Source organism: Geotrypetes seraphini, chromosome 2 (assembly GCF_902459505.1).
Source record: "Geotrypetes seraphini chromosome 2, aGeoSer1.1, whole genome shotgun sequence".
NCBI classification, from domain to species: domain Eukaryota; kingdom Metazoa; phylum Chordata; class Amphibia; order Gymnophiona; family Dermophiidae; genus Geotrypetes; species Geotrypetes seraphini.
This window is the reverse complement of record NC_047085.1, coordinates 432804857-432827478: the sequence shown is the minus strand read 5'-3', so window position 1 is coordinate 432827478 and position 22622 is coordinate 432804857. Positions and strand designations below refer to the sequence as shown.

General features: G+C 43.3%; 1 protein-coding gene across 11 annotated transcripts in view; it reads right to left on the bottom strand.

The window, feature by feature from the left end:
* Positions 1-22622, bottom strand: part of CACNB2 (calcium voltage-gated channel auxiliary subunit beta 2) — a 508378-nt gene that overhangs the window by 29168 nt on the left and 456588 nt on the right. For all 11 annotated transcript variants that reach the window (XM_033931292.1, XM_033931290.1, XM_033931294.1 and 8 more), the window contains one exon: positions 2971-3122. In XM_033931292.1, coding sequence (XP_033787183.1) covers positions 2971-3122 — 152 coding nt within the window. The remainder of the gene's footprint in view (positions 1-2970; positions 3123-22622) is intronic.

The window sequence follows — 22622 nt, the reverse complement described above, 5'->3', positions numbered from 1 at the left end:
GCTAAGTCAATTGATTTATTTTATGTTCTGTTTTTACTACAGGACAGAGGCACTGAAACAGATTTTCAGTGCAGTAGTAGTAGTGGCAGGACTCTCTTCTGTCTTCATGGTGTTTCGCAGTACTGAGGCTTATATGGATGCTGCGGGGACGGTGACGGGGCGGTGAATGGGATGGCAGTGGCGGTGACGGGCGGTGAAAGGGATGACGGTGACGGTGACGAGGCGGTGAAGGGAACGGTGGTGACGGGGATGGTGGAGAGACGGGGACAGATTTTTTCCCCGTGTCATTCTCTAAGGATAACTACTGCATAAAAAAATAAAAATACTTGTTAGTTTTCAAAGACTAATCACATCACAGAATGATGCTTGTCTGGGCGGTTGTATCCTTAATGAGCACGTAGACACTCATTAACATTGACAAACTCTTGCATATGTGACGTACATGCCATGCATTCTAGTGTACACTTATTAAGAGAATTTTTAAAAATAAAGTAAAATTCTGGAATCTCTTGTGGCACACCCAGAATCTCTTTGGGGCACACAGTTTGAGAGACACTTGTATAAGTCAAAAGATACCTGAAACATATTTTGGCCTGGTACTAGTGGAGTTTTAACTGAGCCAGCTGGAACAGGACTTTCAAGCCCTGCATTTTGCTGGAGCTCAGGCATGACACACATTATATTAGTTTTCATACTAGTGGTACTAATGAAATTCAATGAAGAATATCAGTACTTTAGTTTGATTGTAAGTCATGAAAAGATTTTTTTCAATGTACGGTATGTATTTCATCTCATTAATGCCTGAATTAATTTTTTTGCAAGAAATCTCAACACACATTACTGAAATAGTACAGCCACAATTACAGTGCTTACTTAAACAAAAAGTTGGCTAGTTTTTTCTTATTTTAAATGTGATATACAATTCCAGATATTTGACATTTTGATAATTAATTCCTTTTCATAAGATTTTTTTTATTTATTTATCAATTTATTAATTGTTACAACATATAACAAGTTCAGGTAATATAAACAAATATAAAGGAAATAGATCAAAATAGAAATACTAGTATTATCAAGTCCACTTAATTAAGGGTTGGCTATTCCTGCCGTGGTCTCTATATCAAAAAATGAAATAAACATCAGTATTCTAATACACTCTAGAGTGATGGAAAATAATTATCATTTCATTCCATCTCATCCTCTGCACTAGTAACAGGCAATATATCTAATTTAGGTTTATCTTTAAGAAAATTCTCTAAGTAGGCTGGATCAAGAAAAATACATCTAGTATTCTGATATGTCACCAAACATTTACAAGGGAACTTAAGGAAAAATAGAGCCTCCACACCTAAGGCTCTAGCCTTGAGTTGCAGGAATTGCTTCTTCTTTATTGCATCTGTCTAGAGACATCTGGAAAAATATTTATCTGTTGACCACAAAACAGGGCATTTTTGTTTAGAAAATACAGTTTAAGAATATCTTATTTTTCTATTTCAGTCATAAATGTGACTAATAATGTTGCTCTTTTGGCTATAAAATCCTTCGATGACTCCAAAAACTGGAAAATATTTAAACTATCAGGTGACACTAATTGATCTTTTCCCCCTTCTTCTGAAATCTTTTTGGTACCACTAGGCAAATAATACAGATTATCTGTAGAAAAATTTTCTAGGCGAGTATAAGGAAGTATGTCTTTTAAATACATTTTTAGTAGTTCCCAAAGGAGAAAGGTAATGAGATATAGGAAAATTCAGAAATCAGGTTCCTAGATCTCATAGCGTTTTCCATTTATTCCATCTGTAAGTGTAATAAAGTATTATCCTTAACTTGGGACACAGCACAAGATTGCATTACAGAAACAGATGTTTCCATTTTATCCAATTTCTTTCCCATTATTGCCAATTGAGTATCATGCTCGGCCACTTTATTTGTTATTTCTAAGGAAAATTGACAAAGCTGTACTACTGTGCCCTGTAATGAGTTCTCAATTCTGTTTACTACAGTCCAAACATCTTGCAATGTAATTGCCTAACTCAGGCCTAGAAATAGGACCGGTAGGCATTGAAACAGGAGACACCATAAAAGATTGTTCCCCCTTCGATATGTTTTAGAATCCAGCTCAGAAAGTAATGGAGAGGCTGAGTCCGAAGCTGGTATGGAAATGGAGTCAGACTTCTCTGGTAAATCAATAAGAGGTTGAGGTGGAGGTGTGGGTTCCCCAGATGAGAGAGAGGCAGGTTGGGAGTAGAAATCAGTCTTACCTTCTAGAGGTATTGCAATTAACACAGATAGATGACTATCCATTGGTCCAGTTACATTTAAAGATGAAGAAGTAATCTTAGCCTTCCGTTTTCCCATAATTCTTCCCAGCTGCTCCTCGCTCCTCCTGGCTCTGAAGGGGCTCCAAAGAGGCGTGTCCTGCCCCTTTGGCCATGCCCCTTCGGACACACGGCCTCGGGCATGCATCTGCGGGCCGCGGCTCAATGGGTTCTTATCCTGAGGAGAGAGGACCTCTCCTCCGATCTGCAACTGCCGGTAGTGGCTGCAGGGGTACCTGACTGGAGAGTGGAAACTCTGGCAGAAGGCAGTCAGTCCTTCTCCTTTTTACAAGATTGTTGGCTTATTCCATCATGGTTATGTAAAATAAGTGGTTTGTGGAAATTCATAAACCAGGCATGGATTTTTGACATGAAAAATTCCAATAGACGAGGATTCTTAAAAAAGTTTCCGCAGTTTCATATTTTCATGGGAAATAGATGGGACAAGAGAAGTGTTAAGAGGGCATGTCGTAGTAGGATGCTGGGAAAAAGGTATCGCAAAACAGGGTGATTATGTGAAAAAGTGATGTCATTTGCTTTTGAGATATTTAATAAATAGTGTTTAAAAAAATAGAAGTGCAGAAACATTTTGAAGATACCTCGTAAATGTGTCTGACAGAAAAATTATTTTGACACTAATGATGATATTTACCTTTGGAGAAGAAATCTTTACATAGACTATGATGGGTGCCAGAGAGGTTTTGCAGAGTTGAGTGGGATGATTTATGGTATCAGCATCAAGAACTACCAACTGGAGTGTTCTTGCTAATTCAAAGATTCGTTCAATTTCACTCTGAACTTCAGCTAAACATATTTAAAAGAGAGAGAGAAAGAAAAAATTTTTTTTTTCAGTTTTGGTTTGTTCAAAACTTCTAAAATGTTAAAGTAAGGTGAGTTAGGATGCAGCTCCTATCACGATCATGACAGCAAAGTCTAGCTAACCTCCTGTGGCATAATATCATATCAAAGACCTCAGGTGCCAAATTGAGGAACTGAATATCTAACCTGGCTACCTTTGAAAGTCGATTATTTATTTTATTTATTTATTTTTAGCATTTATATACCACTCAAGCATTTTTCCTTGTCTGTCCTGGCAGGCTCACACTCTATCTCATGTACCTGGGGCAATGGGGGATTAAGTGACTTGCCCAGAGTCACAAAGAGCAGCATGGGATTTGAACCCACAACCTCAGGGAGCTGAGGCTGTAGCTATAACCACTGTGCCACACACTCCCAAAATTTGGGCATCTGTTTTCATTAAGAACCTAAGTATAGGTTCTTAAATGAGGCAAGGTGAGATAAGTGGTGAAGGTCAGAGAAGCAAGTTAAAAGGAGGAGGATAGAATTTGAAATACAGTGTTCCCCCTCCTGATTGGATAAGGCCTGACTTCGTGCAGGAAGAGGCGGTCGGAGCGCACCGCGAGTGATTTCCTGCACTCGCACCGCTCCGGCTGCTCTCTCCTGCCTCTCCCGCTACCCTCTTCTGGTCGGCAGTTCGCAGTCGGAAATACCGCGAATGACCGGGACCACGAACCGCCGACCACGAATAACCGGGGGAACACTGTATTGCCTTTCTGTGGTTACAATCAAAAGTAGTATACATAACATTTACTGTAGTTCCATGTAATTAAAAAAACTTCTACTATTTTAGAAAATGGTTAGTGAACATGATTACACAGAAACAGAGAAATGAAGGCAGATAAAAACCATATGGCCTATCCAGTCTGACCATCTACATCAGTGGTCTAAAACTCAAACCCTAGGAAAAAATAGTTAATGTCTTATTAAAGAAATGACAATTTTGCATGAGGTAAAACTCTTTATAGTTTATAAATTTTTTCTTTTGGCTAAGTCTTAATAATAATATTGTAATTTAAAAAAACGTCTAAGTCCCCTTTTGGCCTAGGCCCTAAGGGGTTCATAATAAAAAAACCAAACAAACGTGGCCTAAATGGCTACTTGGACGATCAAAAAGCCTGATCGTCCAAGTACTCATAACCAAAGCTGGTTTTAGACGTATCTAAAACCAGCTTAGGCCTTTCCCCTGCCACTAAACGCACAGAGAGAAAAGAGGCGTGTTTAGAGGAGGGGAAAGGGCGGGCGGTGGGTGGGAGGTGGGCCGACCTACACCTAGGCGTGCAGCAGGTATAACCAAAACCTTAGGCAGGTTGCCTAGTCGGCCCTTATATGTTTTGACTTAGATGAAGTCAAAACAGGTCTAAGTGTCGAAAAAGGGGCTGCTGAGCTGATCGTGGCTGCTGCGATCAGCTCAGTGGCCCCAGCAATCTGCCAACCCCTACAGCAATGATCGCAGCAGGAGAGATGCCTCATCTCCCCTACCGCAATGCCATCACTCCTCTACCCGAACTGCCGCGACCTGCGGCAGGAGAGATGCCCTATTCTGGTTGGCCCAGGCACCTTAGGCCCCACCTGTGGGTGAGGTTTCAGACGCCTGTGCCAATCCGGCCCCATTCTGCAGCCGGCTGGCCTGCCGGACAGGCAGGTTTGGCACCTGTCTGTCCGGCCAACATTTTACAGGTATGGGGGGTGGGATTGGGGATGGGGGGGTCGTGGGGTCGGCAGGGAGTCGTGGGTCGGTGGGGGGGAGCCAATCAGGGGTTCGGGGGGGCGGCCGTTGGGTGGGATTGTGTCGAGAGCAGGAGGGCCTGGGATCCCTCCTGCCCGTATTGTAGTGGGGGGTGGGGGGTCCACCTGGGCAGGAGGGGTTGGGCTCCCTCCTGCCTGATCATGTAGGTAAGTGGGGGGTGAGAGGCCAGGAGGGCTTGGGCTCCCTCCTGGCCTGATCGTAATCAGGGGGTGACGCGGGTACTGCGGGGCAAGAGGGCTTGGGCTCCCTCTTGCCCCGATGCTGTCGAGGGTTCGGGGTGCAGCCGGGGCAAGAGGGCTTGGGCTCCCTCTTGCCCTGAACATAGTCAGCGGTGCCGCAGGTGCCACGGGGCAAGAGGGCTTGGGCTACCTCTTGCCCTGATGCTGTCGGGGAGTCGGCGGGGCAAGAGGGCTTGGGCTCCCTCTTGCACCGATGCTATCGAGAGTTCGGGGTGCCGCCGAGGCAAGAGGGCTTGGGCTCCTCTTGCCCTGAACAAAGTCGGGGGTTTAGGGTGCCACGGGTCAGGAGGGCTTGGGCTCCCTCCTGCTTGGATCGTTTTAAGGTGGAGGGGGATTCTGTAACCGGTGTTGTTTTTGACAGACACCGGTTACAAAATCCTCCTTCGCCTAAAAGCCCTTGTGTTGGACGTTTGGGGCTTAGGTGATTTTTTGGTTCATTATGGGGTACAAGTGTAGACATTGTGGGGGTATAAGTGTAGACGTAGTGGTGGTCTGGGCGTTTAAACAGCTGAATGTAGAGGCAGGCCATTATAAAAAAAAAACCTCCTTTTGGACATTTTTTTTGGTTATGGACATTTTCCCTGCTTCTGCTTTCAACGTTTAAGGCCTTAGGCCAAAAGGGGACTTAGACAGTTTTTTTGATTATGCCCCTCCACACGTTGAAAGTAGAAGCAGGGAAAATGTCCATTCTCAAAACAAACGTCCAAAATGAGGTTTGTTTTGAGAATGGCCTACCTCTATGTTCAGCTGTTTAAATGCCCAGACCACCACTATGTTTAAACTTACAACACATAATCAACCAAAAAAAAGCCTAAGTCCCAAACGCCCAAAACAAGAGCTTTTAGGCGAAGGAGGGGCTAGTCCTTCGCCTAAAAGCTCGATACCGGGGGGGGGGGGATGATTTTAAAAAGTTAATGATATTAAAAATAGTTTTCATATCTTTAGATAGGCCGCCTCATGTAAGCAAGCCGCACTCCATAGGCAGGATTGTAAAATCAATGTATAAGCTGCAGCTTTTACATGGGGAAATACGGTAATCATAGGAAAATGTTAAAAACTTACTTATTTAAACTATTTGGGGGGGGGAATAATGTGGATGTAATGTACGTTTCCAATGTTACTTTGTAATTCTCTGTGAATGCACAGTTTTCATTAGGGGTTGTTTTTTTAATTCTTTATTAATTTTCAAAACTACAACAGTGCAATACAACCAATGCAACTCATAGTAATACAATAAAAGCACATTCATCTTTCTCATGTTCATAATCATCCATTTTCCCCCCACCCATCCACCCAATTATCATTTTGTATAACACAAACATATATTATCATACATATTCTATCTATTCTGAATAATGATATCTTCACACCCATCCCAATTATAAATATTCAAAAATCAATTTATGACATAAAAAAAATCCCCTTCGAGAGAGGAAGTGACGTCACCATCTAAGATGGATGTTTGACTTTTCAGCTCCGCATGCCCTCCGGTTTAATTTGCTAAAACCTCACGTCCCCACTTCCTTTTTCCCTACTTATGGCGGTATTTTGGATTGAGGAACGTTGTGTCTGAGGTTATTCGCTGGAGATGGCTCAGTCAACCCGTAAAACTTTGCGCGATTATGCGTTCGGCCCTGCGGGGTCTGCTGCAGTGCCAGTGCTGTCGCACCCGGAAAGGGAGTCTGAGCAGATGCTGGTTTCGCTCACAGCGGTGGCTGGCATGGAGTCAGAGGTAGACCCTCTAGTGGAGGTGAGGGTGATATTTGTGGAACTGCGCTAGGAGATGAAAGATCTGCGTGGTGATTTTACTACACTAGCGGGGGAGCTACGCGGTGAGATCATGGAAATTGGAAAGTGAGTGAGCAAGTTGGAGACTTTGGTAGACGAACAACATACTACATTGGAGAGGCTGGATACTCGATGCTCGGCCTTGCATGCTCAGCAAGTTTCGGTGTTTGATAAGCTGGAAGACCTGGAGAACCGGAGTCGCCAGGCCAATTTAAGGACTTGAGGGCTTCCGGAAGTGCCGGATTATAAGGATTGTGAGTCGGTGGTGTAGAAGATTGTGGGCACGTTGTTTGATGGATCTCCAGGTAATGGGCCTCTGTTACCAGTGGCGATAGAGCACGCTCATAGAGCACTGGCAGTGCCGAGAGGTAATAAGCCAAGAGATATTATCGTTTGATTTAAGGACTTTAAAGTGAAGGAGGCGATTTATCATAAAGCCAGAGGTATGGAGGATTTTAAGTGGGATACTTTTGCTCTGAAAATTTATCAAGACCTCTCGGCAGTGACTTTACGTCGCAGAGCGGAATTGAAACCTTTACTGCGCTTACTTAATGAGAAAAATATTCGCTACAGCTATCCATTTGCTTTACTTTTTTATCTTAATGGTACTTTGCGTACTGTTAAAACTTTGGATGAGGCTTCTGAGCTTTTCCCGGGAACTCAATTCTTGTCTTCTAAGGATTCGTTGACAGACCCGCCATTGGCAGGTTCTTCGCGAGTGAGTCTGCCACCGCGTTTTCATTGGCAGCGGGCTCGCAGTACTGGTGGGTGTTTGAAGAGACAATCTGTGGAGCTCCCGCAGCAGCAGAAACCGGCTGAGAAAGATATTGGCACTTGACTGATTGTGGATTTTTTCTTGGTTTCCTAGTGGGAGGCTTTTGGTTGATGGAGTTGGTTGAGATTTGGGAGGTATGACGGGTTGGGTGGGCCGTTTATTGTTTGTGTGTTATGAGATGTGGGGAGATAGGGAGGTTGTGTATGCAGGGGATTTGTGTGTTGTTTTGGAGGGAGGGTTTGTGGAGAGTGACTCTTCCTCGGGATGGTAGGGAGCATGATAGTAATACTTTCTGCAATAATTGGGGGTTGGAGGGGGCTTGGTATGGGTGGAGGTTTGGATGTATGGTTGTTTGGTTTTTGGGCAGGGGAATGTGAGGGGTGGTGGTAGGTGATTATGGGTTGTAATGGGGGATTTGCGTTTCTTATCATTATATGTGCGGGGTCTCAATATTCCGGTTAAACGTCATATGTTATACAGAGAGTTGGCATATCATCGGGCTCACATAGTACTCTTACAAGAGACTCATTTTTTGTCTAAGGCGGAATACCTATTGAGGCCTCCGCGTTATGCAATTATTTATCATGCAACAAATCATCACCAAAATAAGAAAACTCGAGGGGTGGCGATTTTGTTTGCTAAAGGGTTACCGATTCAGATTATAAAGGTCCTTCGGGATCCTGAGGGGTGTCATTTATTGATTTGTTTTTCTTTGAATGACCAGATTTATGTAACATTTATGCCCCTAATACTGAGCAGGGACATTTTTTTTGCTACTTTGGAAGGGGTGTTAGAGGACCATCAGGAGGGGTTATTATTAGTTGGGGGGGATTTTAATATGTCTTTGAACCCCTTGTTGGATAGCTCAGCCATGGGTACTTTAGTCGGGGGTCGCGATAGAGGGAGGTTGTCTACTTTGATCTCGCGTTGGGGGCTTTCTTATATATGGCGTGTTTTACATCCGGATAGTAGGGAATATACTTTTTATTCTGCAGTTCATGGTTCTGAATCGCAGATTGATTATTGGTTTGGGGATAGTTTGATTTATCAGAAGGTTTTGTCATGTACTATTCATGCTGCGGTGTTTACGGATCATGCAGCGGTGTTGTTGGTTGTACAGGGGGGGGATTTGGTTACGTTGGACGGCACCCTGGCAGTTTAATGATGCTTTGTTAGTGGATTCTCAACAGGTAGACTATTTGGCGAAGGAGTTACGGGACTATTTGGAGCTTAATGATCTTGAGGATATTGATCCTATTTTGTTAGGGGAGGCGTTGAAAGCGGTTATTCGTGGTTGGGTGATTTCACGGGAAGCATTTCTTAAAAAAGCTATGGACCAGGAGATTGCTATTAAACGCAAGGAATTATTGGATTTAGAAGGAGAAGTTCGTGGGTGGGTGCGCTCTGCGGAGGAAAAAGATTGGTTGGCCACTTTATGGTTGGAGTTGAAAGATTTGGAATTGGTCCAGATGGCCAAGGCACTGAATAAAACCTGTCAGGAATATTTTGAATTTAATAATCAAAATAGCAGACTTTTGGCCCATAAATTTAAATTACAGGCAACAAGGAATGATATTTCTAGTATCGTGGATAGGTCTGGGGTTCGTTGTACGACCCCACAGGCTATTAAGGAGGCATTTAATTTTTTTATATGGAGCTTTATCAGGCCGATCGATCGGTGAGTGTAGAAGGGATTGATTCTTATTTGCTCGATTTGCCTCTGTCTGTTCTTCCTTTGGAAGAGTCGTCCTACCTCTCTCATCTGATAACAGCTTTGGAGATTGAGGAAGTAATCGGGGCGCTACCTTTGCATACCTCTCCAGGTTTGGATGGGTTTATTAATAAGTTTTATAAAGTGTTTCAAAAGATTTCGATTCCTATTTTGGTTTGAGTGTTTAATAAATTTGATGAGCATCATTCGTTACCGAGGTCTTTGGTGGTTGGCAGCAGTGACATTGATATATAAACCAGAGAGTTGTGCGGAAAAATCCAGAGAGTTGTGCGGCATATCGCCCGATTTCGTTGCTTAATACAGATTATAAAATTTTCACCAAAATATTAGCGGTAAGATTACAAAATTATATGCCTAAACTTGTACATTGTGATCAAGCGGGTTTTATTGTGCAACAACAAACGTTTGATAATATTAAATTAGCTTTGCATTTGATGTGGCATGCTTTATTGTGGGGGACCCGGTAGTAGTGTCATCGCTTGATGCGGAGAAGGCTTTTGATAGGGTGGGTTGGCCTTTGCTTTTTAAGGTTCTTGAGTATATGGGATTTGGACAGCAGTATTATCAGTGGCTACGCCTTCTTTATGATCATCCCCTCTCTTGTTTTAAAATCAATGGAGTTTTACATCCGGCAATAGAGTTAGAGAGAGGGATCAGATAGGGTTGTGCTTTGTCGCCCTTATTGTTCGCCCTCTCTATGGAACCGTTGGCTTGTCGGATACGTTTACATCCTGATATTGAGGGAATTGAAGTGGGGTCCCGTAATTATAAAATCTTGCTGTATGCTGACGATATTTTGCTATTATTACGACATCCGGATAGTTCTTTGCATGCAGTCATGGGAGTTTTGGAAGATTTTGGTGGACTCTCTGGGTTCAAAGTGAATATGGCAAAATCTGAGTTGTTGAATGTCACTTTAACTGATTCCCAAGTGCATTTTTTGCAATCTCGATTTGTGTTTTCTTGGGCACCTCATTTTATTAGGTATTTGGGTGTTAATTTGATGGCGGATTATTGTCAGTTATATGTGGTGAACTATCCTGCTCAGCTGCATAAGCTTTTTGAAGAATTGGAACGTTGTGAGGGTATTTCTCTGAGTTGGATGGGGCATATTTCTGCTATTAAAATGATGATCTTGCCAAAATTACTATATCTTTTTATGGCTTTGCCCATCTCGATTCCTGAGGATTTTTTCCAAAGGTTGTACCGAAAAGTTTTTGCTTTCATATGGAGAAAGAGGCCACTGCGGGTTCGCCGTAGTGTGTTATACCAAGCTAAATTGCAGGGGGGATGGGAGTCCCACATTTTCATTTGTATTATTACGCGGCATTGTTACAGGAGATTATAATATGGGTGTCTTTTGATAATAAACCCTGGGTATATGTGGAACAATATTTTTTGCCTCGGATTTCATTATGAAAATTGCCCTGGGTGCCTTTGGAAAATTTGTGAATGATCGTTTTGTATGCTGTTCTTTTGCAATAAAGTTTATTGAAAAAAAAAATCCCCTTCCCCCCTGCCCTGGATATGTACCAAAGTAAAGAACAAACTGATTCACAGTCAACAATTACAATGAGGTAACATAAGATGCCAATGGGCCCCATATTAATTTAAATATATTACCATGTCCTAAATTTTCATTATGTTAATCACATAGAACTGTGAGGTGTTCGTGGTATACAAATTGAGTGCTATGTTATTATACGTTGGGTAATAAAACTCCCCTAGCACAATATATAAGGAGCCATTCTGAAGGTGCCAGAAAGAGAGCTTAATTAGAACAGCACAGAGGAAAGGAATCAGACCTCTGTTGGGAAGAGACCATAAAAACATAACCCTAACCATACTGGGGCACACCAAGAGATCCATCAAGCTCAGTATCCTATTTCCAACAGTGACTAATCCAGGTTACAGTTATCTGGCAACACACCACAAGAGAATAACAGATTTTATGCTGCTTATCCTAGAAAAAAAAATGTGAATTTTCTCAAGTCCATCTTAATTATGGCTTATGGACATTTCTTTTAGGAAATTATCCAAGCCTTTTTTAAACCCTGCTAAGTTAACTGCTTTTACCACATTCTCTGACATAAAATTTCAGAGCAGCACAGAGGTAGCACATTACAAAGTGTCTTCACTTTATGTTCCCTTAGAGGAACTTACAGATAAATAAGCACTGTCAAGTTGAACAAAGTAGCACATAGGGAATATGTGCCAAATCAGACTACCTTCAAATAGCACCGCCAAATAGAAAAACATAAAGTTTATTATTTCTTTGATATACCGGCCATCAAAAAAGTATCTAGATGGTTTACAATTAATAAAAAGCATTCAAACAAAAATACAGTATATGTAATTAAAATTTACACAAAAAAAGAGAAATTAAAATTTAAAAAGAGAATTACAAGACCAAGGAGGACTAACATGACAAGAAGGAAGGAACAAAGAGATAGTAAAAAATAATAATAATGGAGGGGGGAAGGAGGAGACATTTGGGAGGGTTTCACTTTAAGAAAAGCCTTTTGATGAAGAGAGCCTGCAATTGAGTCTTAACCAGAGAGAGGAGTAAGAATTGAATGCATCCATCAAGAGGTAAGTTTTCAGTTTTGACCTGAATAGTTTTAAAGTTGGCTCTTGTTTAATGTACTTAAATTGCCATATAGTCCTTGTATTTAAATTACTGTATAGTCTTTGTATTGTCCAAATGTACTCCACTGTGAATGCTTTCTTGTAGGCCGTTCTGAGCTACTGGGAGGACGGGATAAAAATCTAAATAAATAAATAGAGTGCGTTCCAGAGTACGGGTTTTATGACAGACAATATAAACTTTATAGTAGTATCACAGAAGATTGTTCGTGCAGAAGGACTACTGGGAGATCTTGGTGATTTGAGCGTAAATTACGAGTTGATGTGTAAGGAATTAAATGTTTGTCTATGAAGGGTGGAGTATAGGAATGTTTTGTTTTGTAAGAGAGGAGTAGAATTTTAAACGTGATACGGTGGGGGATTGGAAGCCAGTGTGCATCATACAGAAGAGGGGTGATATGGTCAAATTTTTTTGCACGGTATATAAGCATTACAGCTGCATTTTGTAGGACTTTATTATTTCTAAAGCGCTGAAAGGCGTACGCAGCGCTGTACATTTTAAACAAATCTCTTACTGACTGATTCCCTGAGTTGCAGTAATCAATATTGGAGATTACTAAAGAATGAATGAGAATATTTAATGAATAGGGGTCTAGTAAGGAAGCAATAGAGCGAATGAGTTTCAGTTTGTAAAAGCATCTGCTGATCTGCTCGTGAAGTGTAAGGCCTTGATCTAAAATGACTCCTAGATTCTTAACTTTTGTGTCCATCTGATGAGCACAAATTTCTTAGAATTCATTTATTTATTTAATTCATTTTCTATCCCCAAAGAATAATAATAATAATAGTTTATTTTTATATACTGCCATACCTGGGAGATCTAGGCAGTTCATATCAATCAATCATTATACATACAGTACAAATAGATATTTAAAATTGAAATTATCTAAAATTATCTAAAAGTTAAAAGCTTACAGTGGGAAGATACAAACAATTTAAAATGAGATAAAAATTATAAGAACTCAGAACGGGTTACAGGTTAAACATGCATAATATACAGTATAATTAACAGGTTACGATTTGCACTAGATTTGCCATAATTACAGTACAACAGGGCTGCCGAAGTCCGGTCCTCGAGATCTACTGGCAGGCCAGGTTTTCAGGATATCCACAATGAATATGCATGAGAGAGATTTGCCTGCACTGCCTTCTTGGTATGCAAATCTCTCTCTTATGCATATTCATTGTGGATATCCTGAAAACCTGGCCTGCCAGTAGATCTCGAGGACTGGACTTGGGCAGCCCTGCAGTACAAGTTTATGATACAAGTTTTCATCCTAACTTGACTTATATACAGTTTACAGGTTACAATTTGCCATAGTTATAGTGCAGGATTTTTCAATACAAGTTTTCCTACTGTGGCACATACTGGGATCCGGTACCAATATAAATTTCTTTGTAGCTCATTGGTCATGGGCAGGGGAATTAGGTGAAGAGGTATGTTTTTATTGCTTTCCTAAAGTTCAGGAGTCCTTTCAAGGGATCTGATCTGCTGGGGCAGTCGATTCCAGTGGCTCTGTATGAAGTGGGAGTAGGAACGTCGTTTGGCGGTTTGCAGTTACTTATTTTTTTTAACCAGTTATCTCCCTAATACCAAGTTGAGGCTAGCAAAAGTTTATATGGAAATTGGAACACATCACATGACACAGACGTGTCATCGGACGAATTTTTAAAGACTGAGTGAAAGTAGAACAAAGAAAAAAATAAAATAAAATCTAGAGTTCTCCCAACAGATTTCACTCTCCTGCCCCAGGCACACTCCAGCACAATCACAGTTTGCCTCATTCTGAGTGCCCTCAGGACCAGTAAACAATTGCTGCCAGGAAGAGATGCACAGAACAGACCATAGGTAGCATATTCTTAGCACTATGAAATGAGCTCCCTCAGAAACGGACAGAGATAAAATAGTTGAAATGCTACAGAATTGAGTACCTGAGAATAGAACATAGCACAAGCTGAAGGTGTCACTGAAGAGTGTTCCCTCAGAGAAGCACACAGAGAAACTTCTTCACCTTTCCGTCTAGCTGAGCAACTTCAGAACATGACACATGCAGCATAATTTGAAACGGTGTCTCACTGGACTCTCTCAAAGGCAAAACCTGCTTGACGTGATGTCAAGTTGAGTTTCAGCAGAGCAGCACATAAAAACAGCATAATTTGAAAATGCCTTCACTCAGAGCTCTCCCAGAGTAGCGTACAGGTCAAACATGTTGGAAATTGTGTCAAGTGAAACTCCCAAGACCGTTCAATTTAAAACCCTTCAGCCTAGCACAGAGCCACACATACTGAGTAGCAGGCAGAGAGCATAATTTTAAAGCAAGGGTCCTTAAATCCAACCTTCAAGTTCCACAACCCAGCCTGGTTTTCATGTAATGTAATGTAATGTAATGTAATTTATTTCTTATATACCGCTACATCCGTTAGGTTCTAAGCGGTTTACAGAAAATATACATTAAGATTAGAAATAAGAAAGCGGCCCGGCAACCTAACCATCGCGGCAGGAGAGATGACTCATCTCCCCTACCGCGATGCCATCACTCTTCTGCCCGAACTGCCGCGACCCATGGCAGTTCGGGTAGAGGAGTGATTGGCATCGTGGTAGGGGAGATGAGGCATCTCTCCTGCCGCGATGCAGCACTCCCCCCACACACACACACAACAGCGGGGCAAGAGGGAGCCCAAGCCCTCTTGCCCCAGGCACCCGCGGCACCCCTGACACGATCGGGGCAAGAGGGAGCTCAAACCCTCTTGCCCCTCCGACTCCCCGACTCGTTCGGGCCAGGAGAGAGCCCAAGCAAGCCCGGCGACCCCCCCCCCCCCCCCCCCCCGCGACTCATTCGGGCCAGGAGAGAGCCCAAGCTCTCCTGGCCAAGGCGAACCTCCCCCCCCCCCCGACGTTACTGTTCGGACCAGGAGGGAGCCCAAGCCCTCCTGGTCCAGGCGACCCCCCCCCCTACCCCCACCCCGCACTACATTACGGGCAGGAGGGATCCCAGGCCCTCCTGCCCTCGACGCAAACCCCCCTCCCCCCAACGACCGCCCCCCCCCCCAAGAACCTCCGACCGCCCCCCCCAGCCGACCCACGACCCCCCTGGCCGACCCCCCCACCCCCCTTCCCTGTACCTATTTTAGGTTGGCCAGACAGATGGTTGCCAAACCGATCCGTCCGGCATGCAGCTCAACGAAGAATAGGCCCAGGAGCCTTAGGCCCCTCGGAGGGGCAAGAGGGCTTGAGCTCCCTCTTGCCCCGATCGTGTCGGGGGTACCTAGGGCAAGAGGGCTTGGACTCCCTCTTGCCCCGATATTGTCAGGAGGGGGGGGTTGCAGTTTGACATGGCAGGAGGGCTTGGGCACCCTCCTGCCTGGATCGTTGTTGGGGGGGGGGAGGATTCTGTAACCGGTGTTGTTTTTGACAGACACCGGTTACAGAATCCAGCTTTTAGGCGAAGGACTGGCTCCTCCTTCGCCTAAAAGCCCTTCTGTTGGACGTTTGTGGCCTAGGCGTGTTTTTGTTTCATTATGGTTAAAAAGTGTAGACGTGCTGTGGGAGTACTTTTAGACGTAGTGGAGATTGGGCGTTTAGGCAGAGGAAGACCATAATCAAAACATGGACGTATGTTTTGGTTATGGACACTTTCCCTGCTTCTGGGTTGAACGTTTAGGGACTTAGGCCAAAAGGGGACTTAGACGTTTTTTTTTATTTTGTCCCTCTAAGGTTGCATGTGCCCCAGAGAAAGAAAATCACAAAGAACTACTTTATTTCTTTCTCACTCTCCATCTCCTGGCTTATGGACATAACACACAGGTTCTAGACTGGTCTGGTAAGGATGCTAAGGAATAAAGAATTTAAAATGTCCTGTAGGTATTCACTGAGGAAGAAAGTTGATAAAGTAAAGACATACAAAAAAAGTTGCCAGGGAAACTTAAACATTGCCAGACTCTGAGAGTATGCTAGCAGGCTCAAAATAAAAAAAGAAAAACAGACTTCCAAAAAACATTCTAAATCAGCACTTGGACGACCTAATCGCTGATAATTAAAACTATCTTTCTGTACGTCTAGCATGATGTTCAAGCCTCTGTAAGTCCAGAGCATTAGATGGGTGTAGTGGTGGCGTGTTATAGGTTGGCTTTTGGCAGTCTCAAGGGCGGGCCAGACATGGACATCTTGAAGCGACAGGCAAACATTTTGCAAGACATCCTGGATGTAACTTATACGTTTGGAACTAGACCTGTTTTAGAAGGGTCTAAGTGCCACAAAGGTGCCCAAACAAACTGACCAGATGACCACTGCATGCATCAAGGTAAAACATACCCACACTCCCCCAGTGCTTACTGACCCCCTTTCACCAGACAAAAATTAGAACAAAAAGGTACATATCTGTCTCTAAAATGGCAGCATCTGGTATGGGGCATTCTAGTAGAGATGCACACAGGTGTCTTAAGTAGCCTTGTGGGTGGGCTAGTGAACCACAGAGAGGAGGACCCAGGCCTATAAGCCACTCTAACCACTACATTTATGGTAGTATGTGTGAATCCACCCAAGCCCTACTATACTGACATATTGGTGCCAGTTCTATTGGAGTAGAACACAGGTGGGTATAATAGGTTTTGGGGGGTTGGGGGGGCTCACTTTAAATTATAAGGGGGTTATAGTGAGATGTATAGCTGGCACCCTTTATGTGAAGTTCACAGCAGTGCCCTCTAATGTGTCCCATTGATCTGCTGGGATGTCCATGTGGTCAGTTCATTATTGTTCTGGCCCGACCCTCGTCCAAATGTTCAGGATTAGGATATTTTCAACTTGGATGTTTTTCTGATCAAAAATGGGGTATAAAGTTAGACATTTTGGCGGCTTAGACTTCCTGATGGACAAGATGTCTAAGTAGATTTAAAAAAAATATATATCCTATATAATAAAACCCTAGAGCACGCATGCGCTCTTGAAAAATCGTGATCCCTGGGGCCGTGTTTTCTGATCCGTGGCCGCGTTCCATTTTAGAACGCGGCCAGGGATCACTCTGGCCACTCCCCTCCTCACTCACCAACCCGAAGCAAGCTCCTCACCTCCCACTCTCGCTCACCGCTGCTGCTGCCGCTGATCCTATTCTTCGGGGCAGCCTGCAATCGCAGCCGGCTTTGGCGGGCCTCGCGGGCCGCTTTCCTTCCTCGGTGGCACATTCCCTCTGACACATGGGATCACGTCGGGAGGGAGCGTGCTTCTGGGTGGGGGAGTGGCCTGTGAGGTTCGCTGGGGCCGGCCACCACGATCGCGGCCTGGAGCAGGCCAGAAGACGCCGGGATGCAGGGAGGGTAAGCAGGGGAATCAATACAGGGGGCCAGAGTGAGAGGGAAAGGGGGCTGCTTTGGGGGGAGGGGTGTGCTGAAGGGAAACAGAAGGGGCCATGGAGAGACAGGGAAAGTGAAAGGGGGCTGCTTTGGGGGAGGGGTGTGCTGGGGGGAGACAGAAGGGGCCATGGAGAGATAGGGAGAGGGAAAGGGGGCTGCTTTGGGGGGGAGATATGCTGGGGACAGACAGTTTTGCTCTGGGGGGAACACAGAAGGGACCATGGAGAGACAGGGAGAGGGAAAGGGGGCTGCTTTGGGGGAGGGGTGTGCTGGGGGGAGACAGAAGGGGCCATGGAGAGATAGGGAAAGGGGGCTGCTTTGGGGGGATGTGCTGGGAACAGACAGTTTTGCACTGGGGGAAGACAGAAGGGGCCATGGAGAGACAGGGAGAGGGAAAGGGGACTGCTTTGGGGGAGGGGTATGCTGGGGAGACAGAAGGGGCCATGGAGAGATAGGGAGAGGGAAAGGGGGCTGCTTTGGGGGGAGGGGTGTGCTGGGGCAGACAGCTTTGCTCGGGGGGGGGGGAGACAGAAGGATACAGACAGACAGACACACATATATTCTAGCACCCATTAATGTAACGGGCTTAACGACTAGTATATATATCTTATCTTACTTTTTAATTTTAATTGTTACTGTTACTGGTTACTTTATCCTGGTTAATCTGACTCTGCATCTTCGCTGTAAATGTATAGTCTCTTCTCCTGTAAACCGCTCTGAACTGTTTTATGGTATTGCGGTATACAAAAATAAAGTTATTATTATTATATATATATATATATTTGGACATCCAGCAATTTGCCATTCAAAAATGGCCATTTTTGTACCTCTAACTTTGGATGATCAGCTGCAAACATCCAAATTTGACTTAGATGTTTTCTTTTTTTTGAAAATACCCCTCCAAATGTCTGAGTAGTAAGTGTTAGATCGGTGCTATGGATAGGGATAGTCTCTAGAAATGGAATTTAGCCCCTGTCACAAAAGCCCCAGGTTGGTCAGGACTCAGAATGTAACAAGGGGACTTCCGAGAAACAATGGGTGTAGAACAGGGGTGTCAAAGTCCCTCTTCGAGGTCCGCAATCCAGACGGGTTTTCAGGATTTCCCCAACGAATATGCATGAGATCTATTTGCATGCACTGCTTTCATTGTATGCTACTAGATCTCATGCATATTCATTGGGGAAATCCTGAAAACCTAACTGGATTGCGGCCCTCGAGGAGGGACTTTGACACTTCTGGTGTAGGAGGATCATAGTCACACAGCCTTTTCAGCCAAAGAATGCTGCATTATATTAAGTTAGTTATTTAAATGAAATTTTAGCAGTAAAATGCTGGAACACCAAAATTTGAGTGGAGTAGATTTACTGAGAGTGTGTGTGTATGTCTTGGGAAATCATTTCCTCATTTCATAAAATCCATGTTATGTCTAAAGAGATACTTCATTTTCACTCAATGGCCTAGATTCACAAAGCAAACCGATCATGAACCGATCAATTTGCGACCCCTTTAAGACTAAATTTTCCTCCAGCCTGATTCACTTACTTCTCCTGCGATCCACTTCCAATCTGTGTATGCAAATGAGGGGAAATGCATGCAAAGTAGGCAGGGACGCAATTCACAACACAAAATTTCACATCCGACTGGGCTGGCCGATCAACTGAAGAAGGGACTGCTGGGGAGCAGTCGAAAACGTCTTTCCGACTCTCCTGCTCTATTGAAGCCCTGCTCTCTGCCCTGTCAGCCCCGATCACCTTCAGCCCTGCCGTGATATGCCTGCCCCAAACGCCTGCCTCACATGTCCTCTCTGCTCCCCCTGGCTCTGTCGCCTTCCCTGCAGTGCAAGCCCATGGGTTTACAGCAGGGCTGCACACTGCAGTGCACACTGCACACGTACTGTTTTAAACCCGCGGGCTCGCACTGCAGGGAAGGCGGCAAGAACAGGGCTTGGAAGGGGAGAGCTGGCGCACGTGAAAGTTAAAAAAAAAGAAAAGTTGGGTCTAGACACATGTGCAGACCATCTACAGATGGTCTGCACATGCGTTGGGATCACAGACCTGCAATCCGTGCCGGCAGATGGGGGCATTCCTCCGATCGCCCCCATCTGCATGTTTCAGTTTAGGGAATTCATTGGACCTGCCCAGATCGGGCAACAAGCTGACCCAAACAAATAATAAACAATGGCAAATAATACATCTGTTGCCTCTGACACCCTTTTAGCATTCTAACTCTGAACCCTTTCACTGGAATACAATCTGTGATTCACTTGCACATTCACAGATCATCACTCTTTATTTGCTCTGTTTTGGCCTGATGAATGGAGTGCCACGTCAAAAACCTAGTCAAGAAATGAATTTGTCTAGTAAAATAAAAAAGTAGCACCTTATATTTTCTCTCCTGGCATACCAACAACAACAAAATAAAGAAGTAAAAAAATGGATAAGAACATAAGAGTTGCTACACTGGGACAGACCAAAGCTCCATCAAGCCCAGTATCTTGCTTCTAACAGTAGCTAAACCAGGTCATAGGTACCTGACAAGATTCCAAAGAATAAAACAGGTTTATACTGCTTATCCTAGGAACAAGCAATGGATTTTCCCAAGTCCTTCTTAATAATGGCTTATGGCCTTTCCTTTTAGGAAATTCTCCAAATCTTTTAAAACCCTGCTAAGCCAACTGTTTTCACCATATTCTCTGGTAACACATTCCAGAATTTAATTACACATTGAGTGAATAAATATTTTCTCTGGTTTTAAATCTACTATTTAGTAGATGCATTGCATGCCCCCCCCCCCCCCAGGTCTAGTATTTTTGGAAAGTGTAAACAAGCAATTCACATCTACCTGTTCCAGACCTCTCAGTATCATATCACCCCTGAGTCATCTCTTCTCCAAGCTGAAGAGCCCTAGCCATTTTAGCCTTTCCGATAGGGAGGACATCCCATTCCCTTTACCATTTTTGTCACCTTTCTCTGTACTTTTTCTAATTACGCTATATCTTTTTTGAGATGACCAGAATTGCCCAAACCAACTCCCCCCAAGCTGTCAAGAATCCCATTCTTAAAGCGACCATTCTATTTACAAACATCCCTATAAAAACAAGTTTAAGTCCTTCAGCTGTACCGTGCCCAATTCAAAAATCCATCTTTGCTCTCGCTGCCTCCAAACACGCCGCCAATTTCCTCTTCGTGCTGATTGCCGACAATGTTCTGAAACTATACATTTCAGCGAGACAAATTCATGCTTATATTACAGGCAATGAGACACCAAAGGCTCTTCTAACCTACGTATATTCAAACAGGAACAATATTGAAATAGCAAAATTTTTAAAGATCTTGAGATTTGGCCTACATACAACACAGGACATATACATTATATTAGATAAATTACCAACTAGAATGACAGTTCATACTGCCTTTCAAGGGATACACTGTTTGGGTGAAATCTCACCTTAATAAAATCACTTTTTTGGATATTTTAGTGGAGATCATAGATGGAATTTTTGAAACTACTGTGTTTTCCAAGAAGACAGACAGGAATTCTTTGTTAGCTTGTTCTAGCATGCATCCTCATCCATTGAAAGCAAATATCCCATTTGTTCAGTTTTTAAGTTGTCAGAGAATCTGTGATACCGATCAACAGTATAAAGAAAAATCCAAGGAACTGAGTAGGAAATTGGGAGCAATGGGGTATCCAGTGTCTATCGTGACCAAGGCTTGCAAACAAGAGCTATTAAGATAGCAAGAGAAGAGACACAGAGGTGGTGCTGGTTTTTGTGTCTAACTACACCTTGTTATCAAGGTAGATTCAAAGAGTGTTAGAGGATGTAAAACTGATTTTTGCATTTGTGCAAAATAAAAATTTGGGAGATTGATTAAGTCAATGTAGTATGCATGGAAGAAGAGATGGAGACTGATGTGGTAGTAGGCCACTGGGCCACTGGGCATGTGGCTGGTGTACAGTTTGTTACCCATAAGGTGTATTCCTTGAAAGGCAGCCAACCCAGGTCTCAAGTACCTAGCTAGATTCTGAGTAGTAAAACATTTTATCCCAGGACAAGCAGGCAGGTATTCTCACTAGTGGCTAACATTACAAAACCTACGTAAGCTCATGGCTTTTATGAAGCTGCATTAGTGTTGTTTATCGCCAGCTGCAGTGGTAAAATCTCTGATGCTCATAAGAATTCCTATGAGCGCCGGAATTTTTACTACTTCAGCTGGCGATAAAAAATAAACTGTAACGCGGCTTCATAAAAGGATACTGGGCTTAATGGACCTTCAGTCTGTCCCAGCATGGTAAGTCTTATGTTCTTATACCTCCCTCTTAAACTAATACTGATATGGCAAACATTGTCTAATTTAAGAATAATGATATTAAATGTGAGGGAAGATAGAGGGCTTCAACGGGAACTCCAGTAATTTGGAACATGAGGACAGTGCTGGGCAGAGTTTAGATAGGCTGGAGCGAGCTTTGACGGCAGCTCCAGTAGCAGGAATCTAAGGACAGTACCAGGTAGACTTTACAGTCTATGGACTAGAAATATCAAAGAAAAAAACATAATTTTTAATTTCATCATGAATTTATAATGTGTGCAACTGTTGTGCAGACTGGATGGACCATTCAGGTCTATCTACTATCATTGACAATGTTACTATGATGAGAAGGACACCAAATGTATTACACTGATGCTGCTACCTTTCTTGAAGAATGGTATAAGGACGGTGAAAGTAAAGGATTTTCCTGCTGGAGAACTTCCTTCTACTCAAACTAAATATCCAGTTGTGATATAATTATTGAATATCCAGATGGGGTGATTTATCTAATATGGTTCACATGTCCTTTGCTGTATGTAGGCCAAACCTCGAGATCTTTAAAATTTTGGCTTTTAGGGAACATCGTACCTATTTGAGTATTCGCAGGTTAGAGAAGCGTTTGGTGCCTCATTGCCTACAATATAAGCATGAATTTGCCTTGCTGAAATGTATAGTTTTAGAACATTGTCACCAATCAGCACGAAGAGGAAATTGGTGACAGTTTTCAAAGCAGCGAGAGCAAAGATGGATTTTTTTAATTGGACACAGTGCAGCCGAAGGGCTTAAACTTAAGAGTTGAATGGTCAGTGTATTTTTTAATAGGGCTGTTTGTAAATAGAACAGTCTCTTTAAGAAAGGGA